Source organism: Myotis daubentonii, chromosome X (assembly GCF_963259705.1).
Source record: "Myotis daubentonii chromosome X, mMyoDau2.1, whole genome shotgun sequence".
Lineage (NCBI taxonomy): Eukaryota > Metazoa > Chordata > Mammalia > Chiroptera > Vespertilionidae > Myotis > Myotis daubentonii.
The window spans coordinates 25469625-25490149 of record NC_081861.1 but is presented as its reverse complement, the minus strand read 5'-3'; the positions used below and the strand labels follow the sequence as shown (position 1 = coordinate 25490149).

Here is a 20525-nt window from a genome sequence, read left to right as displayed (position 1 = left end):
CTAGCTAAATTTTATTTAATAATTTTTATCACTCTTTTTTGCTTTATGCCATGTAGTCTCAACTTGAATAGCTGTTGGGATTTCGTTGGGTTTAAATATTAAATAAGTCTTGAGAAGCGTTTAGCTAGTGACACACTGTCATAAAATCAATCCAAACTTTTGTCTTCATTTGTTTCTTTCCCTAGATACCAAGTTCCCACTTTACATTAGTAAGAACGAAAATGAAATATGTCTGTTACTAGTGGATTAATTTATCACTTTCCTTGAAACTGGTGAACCCCAAAAGTTAGACAGCAATTGGAAAATACTGCCATTGTCTGTTGAGAAGTCTATGACATTTCAAGGCAAGAATGAATGTATGGAAGAAGTTCTTTACTAACAAAAGGGAAAGCCTGGAAGTGAATGATATGGGTATAATTTAAGAAAGAAAAAAAAACCTTTACGTAACGTTTTTGCTGGGAGAGAAGACTACGAAGCACATTTTCCAGGAAGTGTGGGCTGCGATGATTGTATGCTCTTAACTAATTCTGAGTAAGGTGGCCACTTTGACAGTCTTCTCATGCTGCCTCTGTCACCTTCTCGAGCAGAAGATATTTCAATTCTAACACAGCATGATCGAAACATACAGCCAACCTTCTCCCCGACCTGTGACTAGTGGACCACCCGTCAGTATGAAAATTTTCATGTATTTACTTACTGTTTTTCTTATCACCCAGATGATTGGGTCCGCACTTTTTGCTGTGTATCTTCACAGAAGACTGGACAAGGTAAGATGAAATCTTTATTAACTAAATTTGGGGTCTTCAATTTCTGGGTTGGTTGGTTTAGCTCTACTCAAATGGTGGACAATGGTAAGAACCAAAACCAATAAATAGTCTTGCGGTATAATGTTTGTGCCTAGTGAATGAAATCTCATATTCTTGTCTGTGGTCAAGAGCTTGGACTCTGGAGTCAGACTGCCTGTGTTCAAATCTTGACTCTAGTCTACCCTCTACTAGCTCTGTGATCCGAAGCAAGTTATTTTACATTTAAATCTCTCAGTTTCCACATCTGAGAAATTGGAATGATAATGGTATCCACTTCATTGATTAAATGAATTTAGCCTTATAACGAGCTTAGAACAGAGCCTGGCACAAAGTAAGCATTATGTAGGCATTTCGTATAATTGTTTGCTAAAGTTTTGTTTAAAAAGTAAACTACTTTTTATCATGCAAACAATTTTTTTTTAATTTTAAATTTCCAACTACAGAAGGAGAATATCAATTTGAGCTCAAATTTCATAGTGCTTCATATTAACATAGATATGGATAAATCCCAGAATTTGCCTTTTAGTAAAAGTGGCATTCTCTGTATAATTGGTCAAATTCTGATTGTAGTTGCAAGTTGCAAATTCTGATTGTAGTTGCATTCTCTGTATAATTGGTAAAATTCTGAATGTAATCTAAGATGTTTTACATTGTTTGGTTAGACTTATAGAAGCAAAAGAGTAGAGTAATTTAGCAGGTTGTTTTGCATACTTTTGAAAAGATAACCATTAGGATTTATCCTGTTTTGTTGCGCCTATCCACTTTCACTGAGGGGAATCATTGGCGGTGTTGACAAAATATCAATCATAAACGAAAAGGAGAAATTTGATCAATTATCCTAAAAGTTTGAATGTGGAAATTGTGGATGTACAGTACCTGGAGACTGTATTTTCTCAGGATTATTTAAGTATCTTTTATTGGAATGCCAACCTAGATTAAGGCCATGTGGTTTTCTATCAGAATAAAGTGGGGCAGTGATGTTTGAGGTAATTCAATGGGTTACTCAAATTTTAGCTTTCACTGCTGAGAAAAAAAGGGGGTGGTTTTGGTCTGGTTGTGTTTGGCCTAATGGTCTCTGCCAATCAAAGCCTGGACATAAGCTTAGACTCTACAGGGTAAATATTGACCTGGGTAGACTCAAATTTAATGTAGCATTTAGGTGTGCTCTTAATATCAGTGAAAGTCACCGGCTAATTGCATCTTGTTTTGAATCCTAATATTTAATCTTAAAACAAGAAAACGGCAGAGAATTAGTTGATTATACAAGTGAATTCCATACATTCTAAGACATTGGAAAATAAAATATCTTGTTAACTTTGGAAATGAAAGATGATTCTTTAAAAATTCAAATGTTTTCTGCAAATACTAAAGTTAAAGAGAGAGATGTAATTAGAACTCGAGTTAATTGACACACATTGCAAATTAACATCTTCATCACAAACACTAAAATGAAGTGGGAAATTTTCTCAGTAGAGAAATGTTTGCAGACTCTTTATAATGAGTGATCACTACTGGAGCAATGGGGAATATGACAATTATAGAATGTTGCTGCTATAATACATTTTAAAATTTACACTTTGTGATTAAATTGTATTAGAATAGCTCTGATTTCCACCTAGAGTTACAGATAATCTGACATTTTAGTTGCTAGCTTTTGTAGATTTTTTGAGCTGTTAATACCAAATACTAATAATTCAGTGTACCTTTTTATTCCCCATGCATATCTGCAAAAACCCTCCTCCTATTGTTGATGCTGTGGAAATGAATGTAGCAGCAGACATCATCAGTGCCATTCTTTATAATTACATGTCTCATATCCCTGTTATTTTACAAATAGATAGAAGATGAAAGGAATCTTCATGAAGATTTTGTGTTCATGAAAATGATACAGAGGTGCAACAAAGGAGAGAAGTCCTTATCCTTACTGAACTGTGAGGAAATTAGGAGCCAGTTTGAAGCCTTTGTCAAGGTAAGGAGCTCAGTTGTTGGTAAAAGTGTCATTGAAAAGTTTTAGTACTTCTGCTGGGAAACTGAATCATGACAAGGTAAAAGCTTAAACATTTGTTATTTATACATACATAGTATGAGTATAAAAGAAAGAAAAGAAAAAAATGAAGCCAAAATCCTATGTTAAAAAGATATGGTAATTTAGAAGTGTTCATTCATAGGAATGTTCTTGAGAAGGACAAAAAAGACTTTCTTATGGAATAAACACACTTTCATGAACACATTCACACATTCATATAAGCATATATTTGCAGCTGCCTCTGGGAAAATTTTGAAGTACACCAAGCTTGTTTTTTGCATTTTCTTATCTTCCCATCCAAATCTTTTTTTAAAAAATATATTTTATTGATTTTTTACAGAGAGGAAGGGAGAGAGATAGAGAGTTAGAAACATCGATGAGAGAGAAACATCGATCAGCTGCCTCCTGCACATCTCCTACTGGGGATATGCCCGCAACCCAGGTACATGACCCCTGACCGGAATCGAACCTGGGACCTTTTAGTCCGCAGGCCGACCCTCTATCCACTGAGCCAAACCAGTTTCGGCCCCATCCAAATCTTGATGCCTTCTCACTGTGCACCCATTTTCCAGAGAAGTGATAACCATTTGCTGCTGCAGTGTTGGCAGGCCACAGGCTAAGATATTGCCTTTACTGGAGTTCATAGAGACTTCTAAAGATGGATACATTCTAACATGGCATGAAGGAATGTTTCTCTTATGATGGAATTCCAAGTGCCATGAAAGTCAGATCTTTTCCTTTTATTGTGAGGAAAGGTGTGGGGAATGGATAATAGACCTTCTCAGTGCTGCTCAAACCAAACACCTTGTAATACCAGTTGCTCATGAAACCAGTTCACTCTAGGGCCAATAAAAAGGTACACTGAATATTGGTATTTGGTATTAACAGTTCAAAAAATCTAGGGCCTGGGGTAGAGAGAACTTGAAGCTTTCTAGACCAGAAACAGGTTGGTACCCAGCATGAAGTCATATAATGGGTACCTAAAATAAGAATTTTTAGAACATTCATTGAGGATGTACCTACAACATTAATTCCATCCTCATAGACAAAAGATCTAAGGGCTTTTTCTCTTGAAGCAAAATATCACGAATTCTTTCTACCTGTTCCCCTCTAAGAACACTAAGTCATATACCTTTAGCCCTCAGCCCACTTTGGGGTCATGAATAAGAGGCAGCATTCCACATTGAAGGCAGCTCTGTGCCAGGTGGGTAGGTATTGGGGTAAACCAAGAGGAATTAGTGCTCATATATGGATGATGTGTTATTTAACCCGGGATTGAAGGGCTTAAGATCTTACTTCTGAACTTATTCTTTTCCTCCTATATTGTCCCAGATTTGTAATTTAACCTAGTAGTGAAGACTCTAAGACAGTGGTTCTCAACCTTCCTAATGCCGCGACCCTTTAATACAGTTCCTCATGTTGTGGTGACCCCCAACCATAAAATTATTTTCGTTGCTACTTCATAACTGTAATTTTGCTACTGTTATGAATTGTAATGTAAATATCTGATATGTAGGATGTATTTTCATTGTTACAAATTGAACATAATTAAAGCATAGTGATTAATCACAAAAACAATATGTAATTACATATGTGTTTTCCGATGGTCTTAGGCAACCCCTGTGAAAGGGTCGTTCGACCCCCAAAGGGGTTGCTACCCACAGGTTGAGAACCACTACTCTAAGACCTTCCTTATTTCTGAGCCATCTAAGGGAATTAGAATGCAGCTCAACTCTGTTGCTGGCTTTTAGGTTCTTTATGCTAATCTAGGTTTTATGTAAAGACTCCTAAATTTTTATTTGTAAGGCGTAGAAATGAATTTATTTTCTGGTTCTTTGAGGCTTCTGGCCAGTATTACAGGGTACTGGTAGGTGTTGCAAATTTAAATGTAAATAAAGCCACTTTCAGAACAATGGTTAACAATCCCAATAACGTGTATAATGTGCTCACTGCGTGACCTTGGGCAAATGACTTCACCTCTTTAGACCTCAGTTTTCTCATCTATAAAATGAGAGGGCTGAGATTATCTGTAAGGGCACTGCCAACTTCGACATTTTGTAATTATGTGATCAGTCTTACATAGTTTTCTCCTCACAGTCCCTCCAAAGGCAGTGACACTGGCTCTTGCTTTATTGCTCCTCTCTTCCTTACTGACAGCTTTACAGTTGAACTGCCAATTCCTCATGGCTTTATTTCAGGTCAGATATGTAAAGCTTCCCAAATCAACTACCCAGGATAGAAGTAAGAAAAACAGCTGGTTTGGTCTCTCTGCTTATGCTTACATAAAAACACACACACAAAATAACAAACAAGAAATGAACAAACAAAAAGACAACAGCAACAAAACACACAACAGCTCCAAAGTTTCATATTCTAAAAAGGCAGAACCTCTTGGGCATGTAAACTGGGGCTCCTGACATACGATAGAGGAAGCCCAGTGCCTCTACTGCAGTAGGGGTGGAATCTGGGTCAATGTCATCTGTACCTATGATATGCATGATGGTGAGACACAAAGTCCTCCACAAATTCAATCCTCCTCCAATGACTGAACCCCACTCCAATATCCATCCACCCAAATTTCTCATTCTAGAACAATATTTTGGACTTTTTTTAACCTAACAGGTCAGCTAAATAATAACCCCAAATTAAACTTTTATATTCTTAGCTAACATTAGTAGTCTTTCTGGGTCAGAATCTGAATGGTCCAGAACAACCTAGGGTTTGAATTTTGAGTACTGAATCATAGAACTTGAAGAGGTCTTAGAAATCATCAGATCTAATTATCAATACAGAACTTTAATTTTCTCCTCACTGTCCCTGCCAAGTTGTTCCCCAATTTCTGTTTAAACACCTCTAATAACAAGGAACTCATCTACTGAAGCAAGTAGCACCATGCTGTCACTTTGGTGGGACAATGGGATTATGTTAGGGTAGTGGAGGCAGCATCATGAATAGTGTAATTTCACATTAAAACTTACTACTCACACCCTCCCCAGCTTGGCTCAGTGGATAGAGCGTCGGCCTGGGGGTTGAAGGGTCCTGGATTCAATTCCAGTCAAGGGCATTTGCCCGGGTTTCAGGATCGATCCCCAGTAGGGGGCATGCAGGAGACAGCCGATCAATGATTCTCTCTCATCATTGAGGTTACTCTCTCTCTTACTCTCCCTTCCTCTCTGAAATTAAATTAATAAATATATTTTTAAAAAAACTTTCTACTTATGCCCTGGCCAATTTACTCAGTGGCTAGAGTGCCAGCCAGTGCACTGAAGGGTCACAGGTTTGATTGCTAGTCAAGAGTACATACCTTGGTTTCAGGTTTGAGCCCTGGCCCCATTCAGGGTTTGAGCAGAAGGCAACTAATCAATGTGTCTCTCTCATCTCTCTCTCATCTCTCATCTCTCTCTCTCTCTCTCTCTCTCTCTCTCTCTCTCTCTGTCTCTCTCTCTCCCTTTCACCCTCTCTAAAAAAAAAAATCAATGGAAAAAAATATCCTCAGGTGAGGATTTTTTAAAAAAAACTTACTACCCACCCTACACCGTGTTAGAATGATTAGTTCCACCAATTCCTGAGATGTCTTTAATAGTGTCAAGGCATTTTTTTTTTAAGTTAAAGGTTAATCTGTCCATACCTGCCACAAGAGTTCCCACTGAGAGAGAAATAACTAATCCTAGATTTTCTGAAAGTCAGCTTTAAAAAGTCTTTCAGTTGAAGTGGGGTGTAAAGCAAGAAAAAATGCTCTGGGGCATGTGGCTGGGGGAAAGTTCTCGGAAAGGCAAGGTTGGGTGCATAAAAGGCAAACTTTGCTGACTTCACATTCTCATCTTGTCTGGGCCCTGACACCAATGCAGCCACCTAGCTTGAAAGTATCTCAACCTCCATCATCACACTCCGTTTTTTGAAAAGACACTAAATACTCATTTGTTTACTTGTTATCTCACAAACATTTTCCTGTTGCCACACTTTCACAGTGCCACAATTCAGCTCAAGTGGAAAGTTGATGCTCTGTGACCTACGTGAGCTTTTCGAGGTGCAAGTTCTTCTTTTCTTTTAATTTTTTTTAAAAAAGTTTATTTTAGAGAGTGAAGGAGAGAGAGAGAGAGAGAGAGAGAGAGAGAGAGAGAGAGAGAGAGATATCAGTTGTCTCCGATCAGGGATGGAACCTGAAACCTAGGTATGTGCCCTGACGGGGAATCAAACCTGAGACCTTCTAGTACGATGCTCCAACCAACTGAGCCACACTGGCCAGGGAGAGGTACAGGTTCTTTTAACTTATACCCTCACATCTGGCAACTGAGCTGAGTCTACAAGAAGACAATCGATAGTTACAACACTAATTCCTTCTAGTGGAGGAATGAAAGGGAAGAGCCCTGTATAAAATTGATTCTAGTAATGGGAAGGAGACCAAGACTGATTATTACAAGATGTGAAAATACTACTGTCTTCCTTTCTTGTGTTTAGAGTACAGGGTGATGATGTGAGTTAAACCTGGCCTATGAATGTGATCTCACAGTTTTGACTCTTCACTTCAGCCTCAGACTCCTTGGGTGACCTCATGCCAGCCAGTTATGCCCTTGAGGCCTTTTATTCAGTATCTTTAAAATGGCAGCAGTAGCCTTTATTATCTTCTGACCTGTGTTGGTTGCTGTCCCTGTTATACTCTTTAAGTACCTCTAACTTTCCTTCAGTTGCCAAGTGAGAAGAAACCCCTAAAGAAGTGTTGCATTTGCCTTTGAACATCAGAAGCATTGGGAGATGGCCTGTGTTTCCTATATACATGCTGATTATTCTAAACACAAAGGTTGGCAAAAGTAGGTTTACAGTTGTGAATAGTTGAAACAGTTTATTATTGTTTTATTATTTATTTATTATTATATTATTTATTTGTATTATAACTGTAAACCTACTTTTGCCCACCCATGTACATGTGGGCCACACAAGGGCACACCACCAGCAACAAGAGAATCTCCTCAGCTCACTGAAACAACAAAATAAAAAATGTTGAGATTTCTTCCCACAATCAAACTTACTGTTACCGTTTTCTGGGAGATTTCAGACAAATTTTATTCTAATAGATATACACCAGGCTTTATGTTTAATAACATTCTATATACCAATTCCCAGGGTAGAAACATTTCCCCATTCAACATTATTTGCAAATGCATGTCAAAACCAGGGAGGTTGGGGTCATAGGAAGAGTCAGCATAGTAGCCTCTAGTCTAGAGAGAATGCTGGAATGAAGATAATGAAGACCAGACTCTGCTTCCAGGTCTACACCTCAGTTTTCTGAGCTGTCAGTTCATCTGTCAGAGCCATTGGCTCCCAATCAGTATGATATTAATGACAGGATCTCAGTCTATATGATAATCCTTACTAGAAGCAGGCAGCAGAGTAAATATTGATACCAAATTGAATAATACCTCTAAAACCCCACAGAAGAGACCCTGTTAAAATTATCTTTTGCAATGATTCTTATTTCAGGATATAACGGGAAATGAAGTGAAGGAGAAAGAAAAAAACTTTCAACAGCAAAAAGGTAGGTTGCTATTTACCAATTTCTATGCATACTTAAAAACTAAAAGGAAGCTTTATAAGGCTGATTATATTGAGTAACCCAGTGTTGTATCAGGGAACTTTTAGCCTTGGAAATAAAACTGGAACACAATCAGATGGGTTCTTTTAATGCTGACAGTACCAAGTATGAAGAAATTCCATTATTTTCAATACCTTGATCAAAGCAACCATACCACCTAAACAGGATAAGATGATAAGAAAATCATCATTTGGTAGCAGTGGCATTCACTGCTCAATAAGTTTTTCATGGGGAACCATGGCCAGTGGAGCCTCTGGAATCAAGGAATGAGTCAATGTGACAATATTCTATTCTTTGCCTTGTTCTTGATATGAGAGTATCTGGAACATCTCATGGTTTGAAGGGGTCTTGATGGTTTTCAAATCCAACACCACAACCAGGGCACAAATCTCCTTCACAACAGCAATGACCATCTGACCTGGCCTCTGGTAGAATATGCTTAGGCACCTTCTATCTCATAAAGCAGCCTGGCCCGTCTTTGAATGGGTCTAATAATTATAATAAGTTTACTATATTACCTGAGAGAAGTCTTTTCTCCTCTGGAGTTGAATTTTGTTCCTGTAATCTCCACTCATTGGAACCAGTTCTGCTCTATGGGGCCATATGAAACAAAGTATAATTTCTCTTCTACACAGCAGCTGTCCAGATGTTGAAAACAGTAATCATGGAAGCCTTTTCTTCTCCAAGCTAAACCTACCAAGTACCTTCCACTCTTCCTCTTATGATCCTTTCCATACCCTTTCCTTTCCTAGTTACCTCCTTTTCTGGATGACTCCCTAATTTTCCCTGTTCCTCTTAGAATATAACACAATAACTCCTGGAGTGACCTGAGTATCAGAAAGATGAAAAGTTGGTAGATGGATGTTTTTAGAGAGACTATTATATCACAAAGTCAGTGAAAATGATGGTATGGGTTTTGTAAATTTAATACACACAAATGCATATGCCCATACAGGGTCGGGCAAAAGTAGGTTTACAGTTGTGAGCACATAAAACACAGTTTTTCTTGTATTGTTATTTATTTATTATATTATTTTCCATATGTCCAACTGTAAATCTACTTTTGCCCCCACCCTGTTCATACAGAAATACAGATACTGTTTTCTGAGGCAAAGAGCATACTCAGAGCCTGCTTTAATTATTGGTCTAGATGCAAAGGGTGATCTGATTTCCATGAAGGTTTTGTCTTTAGAATGACTCTAAGATATATTGAGTTGAACCATGTTATCTATTAAGTACAGTAAAATTTGAGGAAACAGTTCATGTGGAGGATGAAGTTAATCATACAGGCTGCCTAGCAGTCTTCAGAAAAATGATAAACTTAATAAAACTTGTAATTTAGGTCATGCAATTTGACTAAATATTTATAAGGCATTTACAGAGTGTCTGACACCAGACTCATTACTGGACAAAAAGAAACTTCCACACAATCTTTGCACTTAGGCAATCAGCACATCTAATTAAAAAGCAAGCCTTTTACATAAGAAACAATTAGAGATAGATACGATAGTTTGGCCAATTAATTGACCAAATCAGATACCATAAGCATCTTACTAGCTAATTGTGCAGACATGACCTTGGGGCCCACTAACATTCCCAATGGATGGAAGTTGTTCCTAAAAGCAAGACTCAAAGTATATTTTAATGCAGACCAGTACTTTTAGCCTGTATCAATCTATGCGAAGTGGAGTTGAGTACTGAACAACTATAAGAAAAATAGAATCAGTGGAATTAGCCAATTCAATCATTCAGATTTTTTAGAAACCAACTTTTTCCACTGTGAGAAGGATTTCAAACCATTCTATCCTTATTTTTACATAACCTATTTAAACACAGCCTCTATTACACAGATGTGGAACTGAACCAAATAGCTCCATGGGCAGTTTTGCATTACTTTGGCCTGACAGTTTGTTTTTTGCTTCATTTTAGGTGATCAGGAACCTCAAATTGCAGCGCATGTCATAAGTGAGGCCAGTAGTAAAACAGCATCTGGTAAGTCCAAAAGCATCTGAGCATTAGCTATCCAAGGGGGAAGGCTAGGATACTGATGCAATGCAGCCAAATGATTATGTTCCTCTCTTCCTCTGGGGCCTAATCTACAAACCTACTCATACACCTCTTACATGTTCTCCTTTGTCTTCAAAGTGAGCTCAAATGTAAAGATGGGACTTGAAGGGACAAAAGGAGGTGGGAAGCAATAACTATGTTCTCATTATGTTCTTGTTTAATGGCTGATTATAAATGATGAATCACTGGTTGAAGAGACCATTATTCTGACAGCATAGAGGAGATGGCAGGTAGTGACTTGACTGTGAACGTCCCTCATACTAACCCTTCTTCACTGTGTGTAAATGGGCCTCAGGGGGCATTTCCTGCCATCTGTCAATTGATGTATGTTACCCCAGCCTTGCATGGGGGCCAACCTCAAGGAAATTAAAAGGTAAAATCATTTTGCAAAGATCAGTAGGTGCCAGGATGTTAGATTTTCCAATGAAGTAACAACAGACAACATACTGTAATCTTTTCAACTCTGAATGACTTTATTTCCATATACGTTCTGCCATTGTTCTAGCCCTTAGATCTTTTTCCCAAATCTGTACCTCCTGATAGCTGGTGCTGGAGAATGTGTCACATCTGATAAATGGATGGAAACACACACGCTAGCATAAAATCCCCCATTTACATAAATGCAGTCTGAAAGCATCAGAGAAGTCTTTGAAAAATTCAGCACAGTGCTCTGGAATGGAGTTCTAAAGAGTGTGTGTTTGAGAGAAAAAGAGAGATGAGAAAAAAGTAGAGGAGAGAGAGGGGAGGAGAGGAGAGGAAAGGAGAGGAGAGGAGAGGAGAGGAGAGGAGAGGAGAGGAGAGGAGAGGAGAGGAGAGGAGAGGAGAGGAGAGGAGAGACAGCCTCATTTCTAAGGTGCGATTTCGATTTCTTAGTGGTTATACATGGTTATCGTGAATCATGGTATGGGAGTAAGAGCAGTGGATAAGGAGTTTTGAACACTGAGGCTCAAGAACCATGACTACCACTTGTTGGGTGACCTTGGGCAAGTCTCTTTACCTACACAGCAATTTCCTGCCTCACTTCACACAGTGACTCTGAACATGAAATCAGCTAATGTGGAAGAACATTGTACTGTCAAGTGTTATACAAATGTAAGGTGACATTACTTAGCTTTCTTCACTGTAATTTAGATGTCACAAAGGTGACATAAAGTCCTTCATTAATACCAGTATTCCCACAATATTTAATAATTCTTCCAAGTACCCCTTTCTTATAAAATACACTTACAGATAAGAGAATATCACAACTATATTGACATATCCAGGGTGGCCATCCACATGACACCTTCTCATCCAGATTGGATAACAGCAACAGAGATACCTCCTCAAAAATAGCTTCCCATTTGTATATAAATCTTTGCCCTTGTATATATCCCATGATGTTCAGATTCTGCTAAAAGGACCATTATTGGTATTGGTCCTAGTATATTTTATGGTCTGCATCACAGTAGGTTCCCTGAGGACCAGGTGAGAAAAAAGTAACATTCCTCCCCCTACCCCAGTCCCAAACCTCTAGTTCGTACTTGCTCATGCTGCTGCAGATTTGACCTACATCCCACAGCAAGGCTGAAAATTAGATTATGACTTATAAAAATAAACTTAGTGGATGAAAAGATAGGGAACCTGCACTTTTTTTCTCAATTGGTCCAAAAGTGAAAACATCATAATAAAGTACCATTTCTGAAGTGGTCTGGAGGGACAAAAAATCAGACATTTCAGGTGCCTTTTTTATATTAAAGGATGAGTCCTAACAGGTTGGATCTTGCACCCTGATAGGCCTAAGACCACCAAATAGGATTTTTTTTTAAAGCTCAAGGAAGCAAATACATTAATACTTTTACTTCTCCTCAACCCCCACCCAGTAATCTAACTCTCTGTGGGAGCTGAGATTTGAAATCAGGTGCACACACTACTTTGAACCCACTCAACATCTCAGCCGAGAAAATGGCACACTGTTGGTGGGTACTCTGGTTTAGCCACAAGAGTACATGTACTTTCAAGTTGGTGGCACCCACTACAATGGGAGATCAAAACACATAGTGAAATGACAAGTTTATTTTCATACTTCCTTGCCTAATTTTAGTCCTTGCTGTGGGAGGCAGGTCAGGTTTGCAACAGCTTGATCAGGTCGGAAGAAATGGGGTCTTTCCTTTTCTTTGTGCAGAGGCTGAGCTAGGTAGACCAGCAATTCTTTGACTTTGTAAAATTTAAGGAAAGGAATAAATAAATATTAATATTAGTGAGGATTTTGCTTGAATATGTTGGAATGCATAATTTATGATGTGTAATTTTGAAATCATTCACACTTTCTGAAGTTCAAGGACAAATCAGCTTTAACAACTCTAAAGGGAGAAGGAAACTCACTGTGCTCTGTTACTTTATTTAATTTTCACAAGTCTCTAAAATGTGCTGTAATATTAGCCCAGTGTTGCAGATGAGAAACTAAAACTCAGAGATAGATTTGCCTGTGCTTGAATAAAGCTTGGATTGGAACCAATCTTCATTTGACTATAAAGCCCATGCTAATTTGTCAGCCATAGCTCCTTCATAGACTTAAGGCTGAAAGGGTCCTTAAAAGTCCCTATTGCCCCAAACTTCCATTCATATATGAAATTAGTGTCAACATTAAACTATGTTTTGTTAGAATGTGAATCATGCTATGCTTCATCTCACCACAAATTTTTCTCCTCTCCATTACAGTTCTACAGTGGGCCCAAAAAGGATATTACACCATGAGCAACAACTTGGTAACCCTCGAAAATGGGAAACGGCTGGCTGTTAAAAGACAAGGACTCTATTATATCTATGCCCAAGTCACCTTCTGTTCCAATCGGGAAGCTGTGAGTCAAGCTCCATTTATAGCCAGCCTCTGCCTGAAGTCCACGAGTGGATCTGAGAGAATCTTACTTAGAGCGGCAAATACCCACAGTTCCTCCAAACCTTGCGGGCAACAATCCATTCACTTGGGAGGAGTATTTGAATTGCAGCCAGGTGCTTCAGTGTTTGTCAATGTGACTGATCCAAGCCAAGTGAGCCATGGGACCGGCTTCACCTCTTTTGGCTTACTCAAACTCTGAACACTGTATCCTCGCAGGCTGCCGCTGAGCAGATGCTGGCAGTCTTCATAATACAGCAAAGCAGTTAAGACCACCCCCTGTTGAACTGCCTATTTATAACTCTAGGATCCTCCCAATGGAGAACTATTTATTATACACCCCAAGGCATATAGGGCTGCAATAAGTGAAATATGGGGCGGGTGAAACCCAAAGAGGCCACGTTCCCTATGAGCTTATATTCTGAAGCAGCAACCCGACTGATACAGACATCCAGAGATCCCTATGAAAAGACAAGGCCATTATGCACAGATTGAATTCTGAGTAAACAGCAAATTATTAGCCAAGTTAGTTTTTTAGTTTTGTTTTGCCTGCAGTGTCTTTCAGTGGATAATGTATGTGATTTATCAGTGAAGATACATAAGGGAAACAAGGAGCCTCAGTTCACATTTACTTATGGTTGATTCTGGGTCCCTGTGTCACTGATGAAAGGAACAGGCTCTAGAAAGTCTAATGCAGTGGAGAACTAAAAAACTCTGTCCCCCCACTAGCTTCCCTGACACTCATTTATTCTCTCTCTCTCTCTCGCCCCTCCCTCCCTCCCTCCCTCTCTCCTTCCCTCTCTCCCACCCTCTCTCCCTCCTTCACAGTGTGAGACTGTTGCTAATCAGTTATCTTATTTCAACCTTGTTCCTATCTCCACCACTGTAGATGGGAGGGGGAGCAGAGAGAACAGCTCTGAGCCTGCTCACTCCTCAAGAAATGAGTGTATTTAAAGGAAATCTATTGTATCTATTTGCAGTCTCCACTGTTTCCTGGGTGAACTTGTCTTTATCCTGTTATTTATTTTTTAATAATAAAAATCCCTTAACATTATTGTTGTTATTTAGCACCTGAAGCTTAGGCCAGGTTTGGGGAGGAGGAATCATTTGGAGGGAATTTTCCTAACCTTTGTGATGTGTTCATAAACTAGATAAACTTGGTTTTCAAGCTTGTTGCACCACAAAATATCACTCCCTGAAAGTCTGTCATAGCCTTTTATAAATGACATGGAAGCTTACTCAGTGAAAAAACAATCTGGGTTTTTATTTCCAGCTTGCTCTGGAAAGGTTTCAGGGAACTGAAGAGAGACTTTTTTTTTAAATCACAGCTAAGTGAAGCTGGAGGGAGGGCCTTAAATGAGAAACAGTTGCTTATCTTTTTAATAGCTGTCTAGGTAGTGCCAGCTTAGGCAAGAGGATATAGTGCTGGGACAGCTGGGGGGAAATATCAGTCCTCAGTCTTCCACTGAAGTCAAGGGGGCTATTCCTTATCACCACTAATTGAAGAATTTTCATGTAAGAAACCCAGAGTGCCTTTTGTCTTTATTGACAGAGTGCACTGCTTAAGACAAACACCACATGTTCAAGCAGAAAAGTATTACTGTAGAAAAAATAAAGGAGAGTGAAGAGAGGTGGGGTCAGCTCTTGGCCACTGCCCCTACTCTTCAGTCCTATGGACCCACACATAGTCCCTTCTTGGCTGAGTGACTTTGAACACTTTAGAGCATGACTTTCTAACACAAGGCCAAAATCATGCTAGACAAACTTTTTCCAATGAGAAAATTTTGGTATGAGCAGGGGTGACATTTATTGATTCAGGGTCTTAGTTAACAATATGTTCACAGTAGGGATGGACAAGAGGCATTACCTCTTTAGTATGGTTCATAGAAAGAGAATACAGGTACAGCCTGAACATATCTTTTATAATCTTTACTAGAGGCCTTGTGCACGAATTCGTGCATGGGTGGGGTCTGGACAGCCTGCCCAGATTGGGGCCGATTGGGCCAGGCCAGCCAGGCAGAAGGGCCACAGGTGGTTGGCTGGCCAGCCCCGGCACTGACGGGGGGGGGGGATCCAGGGGAGGGCCGGCCAGGGGGAGGGTCTACGGGCAGTTGTCCGGTTGGCCCCACCCTCTGGTAGATCTCCTGGTTGAACTCTCAGTCAAATTCCCAGTTGAGGGGACAATTTGCATATTAGCCTTTTATTATATAGGATATACTCACATCCTCTGATCTAAATATTGCCCCTGCACTTTACTTCACTTTCTTCTTCTTTGGAAATCATTATCATCAGACTATCTCTACCTCTAGTAACCAAGTTGGTAATAGTATCTGTTATTAGAAGGAATGCTACTGATACAAAACTACATTTTCTAGGCTATCTCCTCTGTTCCCATGCTTTCCACCACCCTCTAAATGCTGCCTGCTATAGCTACAGCCCAGAGTTTTCCCCTAAGCTTCAGCTTCAAATAGCCAACTGCCTTCAGCCTCTCAGACTGCTTCTTTATGAGGTCACCTTATACTTCGCAAGAACTCCAGGTCCCATCCTTCATCCTCTTCTATTCCTGTGCTACAAGATCACAGTGGGTTGTCTCCCCCTAATGCTTCATGTGTTTAACTACCATCTTTATGTTACTAATGTCACTCTGTGAGCCCTGACTGTCTAAATCTCCAAATGGTGGGCCCAGGCCCTCAAACCCAACACATCCAAATGAAACTCTTGATCTTTTCCCCTATACAATGTGATCTACTTTCAGTGCTTCCTATTCTGGTGAATGATGGCCTCATCTATACTTGAACATTTTCAAAATTGTTCCAATAAATGCTGAAAACTTGAGTACATTTCTGATCTACCTATACGATTCTGATCATAAGCTATCTAATTTAATTCCATTTTTATAAACATGTCACTTCTGCATTCCATCAAAATGGGGGAGAAATGCTTAAAATGACCAATAATTTTATTTCCAGATAGAGAAAATGAACAAAGTACAAAGCATTACTATCTTTGTTACTTGGTAGGACATAAATGTCTACAAAATGTAAACTGTTCCTGCCCAGCCGGCTTGGCTCAGTGTTTGAGCATTGACCTGTGAACCAGGAAGTCACAGTTTGATTCCCGGTCAGGATGTATGCCTAAGTTGTGGGCTTGATCCCCAGTGTGGGGCGTGCAGGAGGCAGCCAATCAATGATTCTCTTTCATCATTGATGTTTCTATCTGTCTCTCCCTCTCCCTTCCTCTCTAAAATCAATAAAAAAAATGTTAAAAAATGTAAACTGTTCCGTAGCAAGCTGCCAGTACAGGGCACACAAGTTAAAGGGAAACAACATATAGACTCCTGGGCCCCAGGAGAACACTTTATGTGTTGAATTGGACTATGTCCATAGGGTCTGATACCAATGTGTTGGAAGCTGTACTGCCATAGTCCTGTAGAGCAGTCTGAAGTATTGTGAGACATGGAAACATGGAAAATGGAACTAATATTTTATTATGTTCTTTTTCTCTGTGAATCAAATCTCCATTTTAAGAAATAAAATCAGGAATACTAATTGTAGTGTAGTGGTTAAATCTGGATTCAGAAAGAGTCTTAATCTAAGATTCACTATTTACCAACTTTATAACCATAGGTTAGTCATTTTACCTCCTGTGGGCCTCAGTGCCCTCATCTGTAAAGTGGGGATGATAAGAATACCTGCTTTGCAAAGCGTATGAGGATTTGATGATCATTCATAGAAACTTCCCAGCAGAGTCTGCTCTCTGGAATGATCTATATAGAGATCTATAAAGAGTACTAAGGTGGTGTCAGCACACCAGTCTGCACTCAGGAGTGCATGTAGATAGAGTGGCATCTTAAAATGGTTGAAACCTCTATGATCAAGGAGAATGCCTGGCAGCCCAGGTACACATAAAAGGCCTTGTCTATGTAGTAGACCAAAAACCACATCCAATTTGAAGCAAAGTAAAAGTAAAAAATAAAAAAGAGGCAAGATTAAAACATATATCTAACATTAGAGTAGATCTGTGGGTAGTGAAAACTCCTTCTTATATTTTCATTGTTGAAAAAATTTAACCATTTGAGGCTTAGGGTTGCCAAATTTTATAGTAAGTTTCAGCAGTTCTATATTTAGGAAGATTTCTTTTAAAAATCTATGATCATTGATTTCCACTCTGAAAGACATGCACTCACAAACCTACCCCTTCCATACCATAGTCCTCTGAACAATGCCAATAGGCAATTCAACAACTCTCAAAAAAAAAACTAGTTAAATATATAGTTGTATTCCATTCTGCATTCTTGAAGTTCCACTGAGGTATAGCTAAAAATTTTTCCTGTTAATGTAACCTTACCTAAAGTTCAACAGTTTTTGGTCACAAACTATATTCCTATCTCAGGTACTTCTCTGACTATAAACCTCTTTGGAGTCCAATGTACAACTTTTAACACATCTTAGATTTCACTCACATTTCCTGTTACTAGGAGTTAAAAGATTTAAAATTTTTTTAATTAAATTTACTGGGGATATATTGGTTAATAAAATTATACAGGTTTCAGGTATGCAATTCTATAATACATCATATGTATATTGTATTGTGTGTTTACCATTCCAAGTCAATTCTCCTTCCATTACCATTTATCCCCCCATACCCTTTCTACCTCCATTCACCCACTCATACAACATCGATTGGGGTTATAGGTTCTGTGCTAGACACGAGATGAATATAACCCAGTTCCTTCCCTCAAGTAGATTACAATCTTTTGTATAGCAGGTGTGCAAACGTTTAAAGCCTAATGTCAATGCTGCAGCAGGGGTCAGGACCAGCTTTACAAGGAACACACAGGAAGAACATGTAATTCAGATAAGCAGGGGAAGGCAGGTGTAAGGAAAGGCTTTCCAGGAGAGGTGGCACAGACTGAATCTTGAAGGATATTGCAGGGAGGAGGAGCCATAGGGAGGAAAGGAGTTCCAGAGGGAGAGAGCAGAACATGTTAAAACATAGAGGTGTGAAAATGTGTTGAGTGTTTCCTTCCACGTCCCGCGTGGAGTAGGGTTCGGTATCTGAAAGAGGAGCCGCACAACAAATGAGAGAAAAAGACACAAGATAATTTTGCAATATTGGAGGTCCAGGCGGGCAAGTCCAACTCAAGGAGAGGGACTTCCTCCGTGCTCAGACCTCACCAAGCTTTTATTGATCTGGGATGCCCCCATAGCATAGCCCTTAGGTAGGTGACCCCCTAGTAACAAGCAGACTAGCCCATCATCAAGGATTTACATAATAATAAATGGGGGAGTAGTTTCAGCTACCACTGTCTGGACAAACAGAGGTGGCGCCTAGCTCCTACCTTTGCTAGGGCTTCAAAGGCACCCAGCCTGGGGGGGGGGGTTGTCTGTCTATGCTTATCAGATAGCGAAGGCAATAAACAGTTTCCCACAAAAATGGATAAAGGATTTAGAGGAGTAGGCAGGAGGAGTCAGCACACAGAGGGCCTTGTGTGAGAACAAATCTCTTGGTGTATAGGCCAAATAGCACATTCTGAAGCCCAATCTGGGAAGAGGCTCTGTGCTCACATGGCAGAAATAAACTGTCCTATAGCCTGCTTTCCAAGAGGGGCTTGCTCTACAGCATCTTGCACTACAATGTGGGTGAGGCAGCCTGCAGTGCATGTCCTGGGAAAGGTGACAAGGAGGTTGGGTTACAGACTAGATCCTATACTAGTAGGCTTTGAGGTTGCAGAAAACTTAGAAACCCAGCTGACTTCTGCTATTGGAACTAAGGCAAGTTTTCATAATTTTTTGATACAAATAGCAGAGGCCTGAAATTATTTGGAACATTTGCTCATTCAATACATAATTACTGAGTCTGGACTATGGGCTCAACCTGTATCAGGCCCTGAATTTACTGGATCAAAGGTGTCAATCCCTCTTTTTATTTATTTTTTATTTTTTTTTCAATCCCTCTTTTTAAAGTACTTGACATTTAGTGTGGAAAGAGATACAAGCAAATAAAGTGCAATGTGATGACTGATCAAATCGGGTTTTCAGAGTCTGGATTCCCTGAGAAGGCAATGCTTGAGATGACTTTAAAAAATTTTTATTTAAAAATTATGTCAAACCTCCATATTGTTTTTCACAGTGGCTGCACCAATCTGCATTCCCACCAACAGTGCAGGAGGGTTCCCTTTTCTCCACATCTTAGTCAGTACTTGTTTGTTGATTTATTAATGATAGTCATTCTGACAGGTGTAAGGTGATATATCAAGTTGAAAAATAAGAATAGTGTCAGTAAGAAGTATATCTTTTTGCTGAATTATTTGAGAGTAAGTTCTGTACATTATAGCCGTCACCTCTAAATGCTTCAGTATGTATTTCCAAAGAAAAAAGTTATTCTTGTTTATGACCAGAGTACAGTTATCAACTGCAGTAAATTTAACATTGATGCTGATTTCCCATTTGTATTCCAGTCTAATTTATTGATCTAATAATACCCTTTATATTATTTTTCCTTGCCAGTAAGATCCAGTCTAGGGTCAGGTTTTGCATTTAGGTGTCATGTCTCTTTAGTTGCCTTTAGTCTGGATCATTTCTACAGCCCTTCTTTATCTTTAATGACATTGACATGTTGAGTAACAATATCTCCCCTTTAAAATAAGAATGTTCCTTATTTTGAGTTTGTCTGATGTTTCTTCATGGTTAAATTCGGGTTATGCTTTCCTGGATGGAAATAAATATAAATGATGTTGTGTCCTTCTTAGGGTATCACATCTGGAGGCACACGGTAGCTGTTTGCCTCTCATTGTTTATGTGAATTTTGATGACTCAGTTAAGTATTGTCCAATTTCTCCACTCCATAATTACTATTTTCCTCCTTGTAACTAGTAAGCACTCTATTGGAAAACACTTTCAGACCATGCAAGTATCTTGCTCATCATCAACATTTCTTCCTATATTTAGCATCCAGTGATAATTTTTGCCTGAATCAATCTTTACTATGATGGTTTCAAAATAATGGTTTTCTGACTTCAGTATTCCTTCCACATTTACCAATCAACACTCATCATGGTACTGTAAACAAGGGTCTTCTCTTTCTCCCCATTTACTTATTGGTATGGACTCATAAATTTATTATTTCAATGTTTTCTAATTCATTGCTGTACTTATTTTG

At 39.1% G+C, this 20525-nt stretch overlaps 1 protein-coding gene across 1 annotated transcript; it reads left to right on the top strand.

Moving 5' to 3' along the window:
- The first annotated feature begins 544 nt into the window (after positions 1 to 544).
- CD40LG (CD40 ligand) lies at positions 545 to 14110 on the top strand. Its single transcript, XM_059678926.1, has 5 exons — positions 545 to 767; positions 2644 to 2775; positions 8311 to 8365; positions 10352 to 10414; positions 13190 to 14110. Exons 1-5 carry the CDS (start codon positions 612 to 614, stop codon positions 13564 to 13566), a joined length of 783 nt encoding a protein of 260 aa, XP_059534909.1. The 5' UTR covers positions 545 to 611; the 3' UTR covers positions 13567 to 14110.
- Positions 14111 to 20525: the final 6415 nt, after the last annotated feature.

Bases quoted from the DNA above. Each gene is read 5' to 3' on its own strand.
- CD40LG (XM_059678926.1), top strand. From the start codon at position 612: ATGATCGAAACATACAGCCAACCTTCTCCCCGACCTGTGACTAGTGGA. The intron at 8,366-10,351 runs GTAGGTTGCTAT...GCTTCATTTTAG, and splicing joins AAACTTTCAACAGCAAAAAG to GTGATCAGGAACCTCAAATT. The intron at 10,415-13,189 runs GTAAGTCCAAAA...TCTCCATTACAG, and splicing joins CAGTAGTAAAACAGCATCTG to TTCTACAGTGGGCCCAAAAA.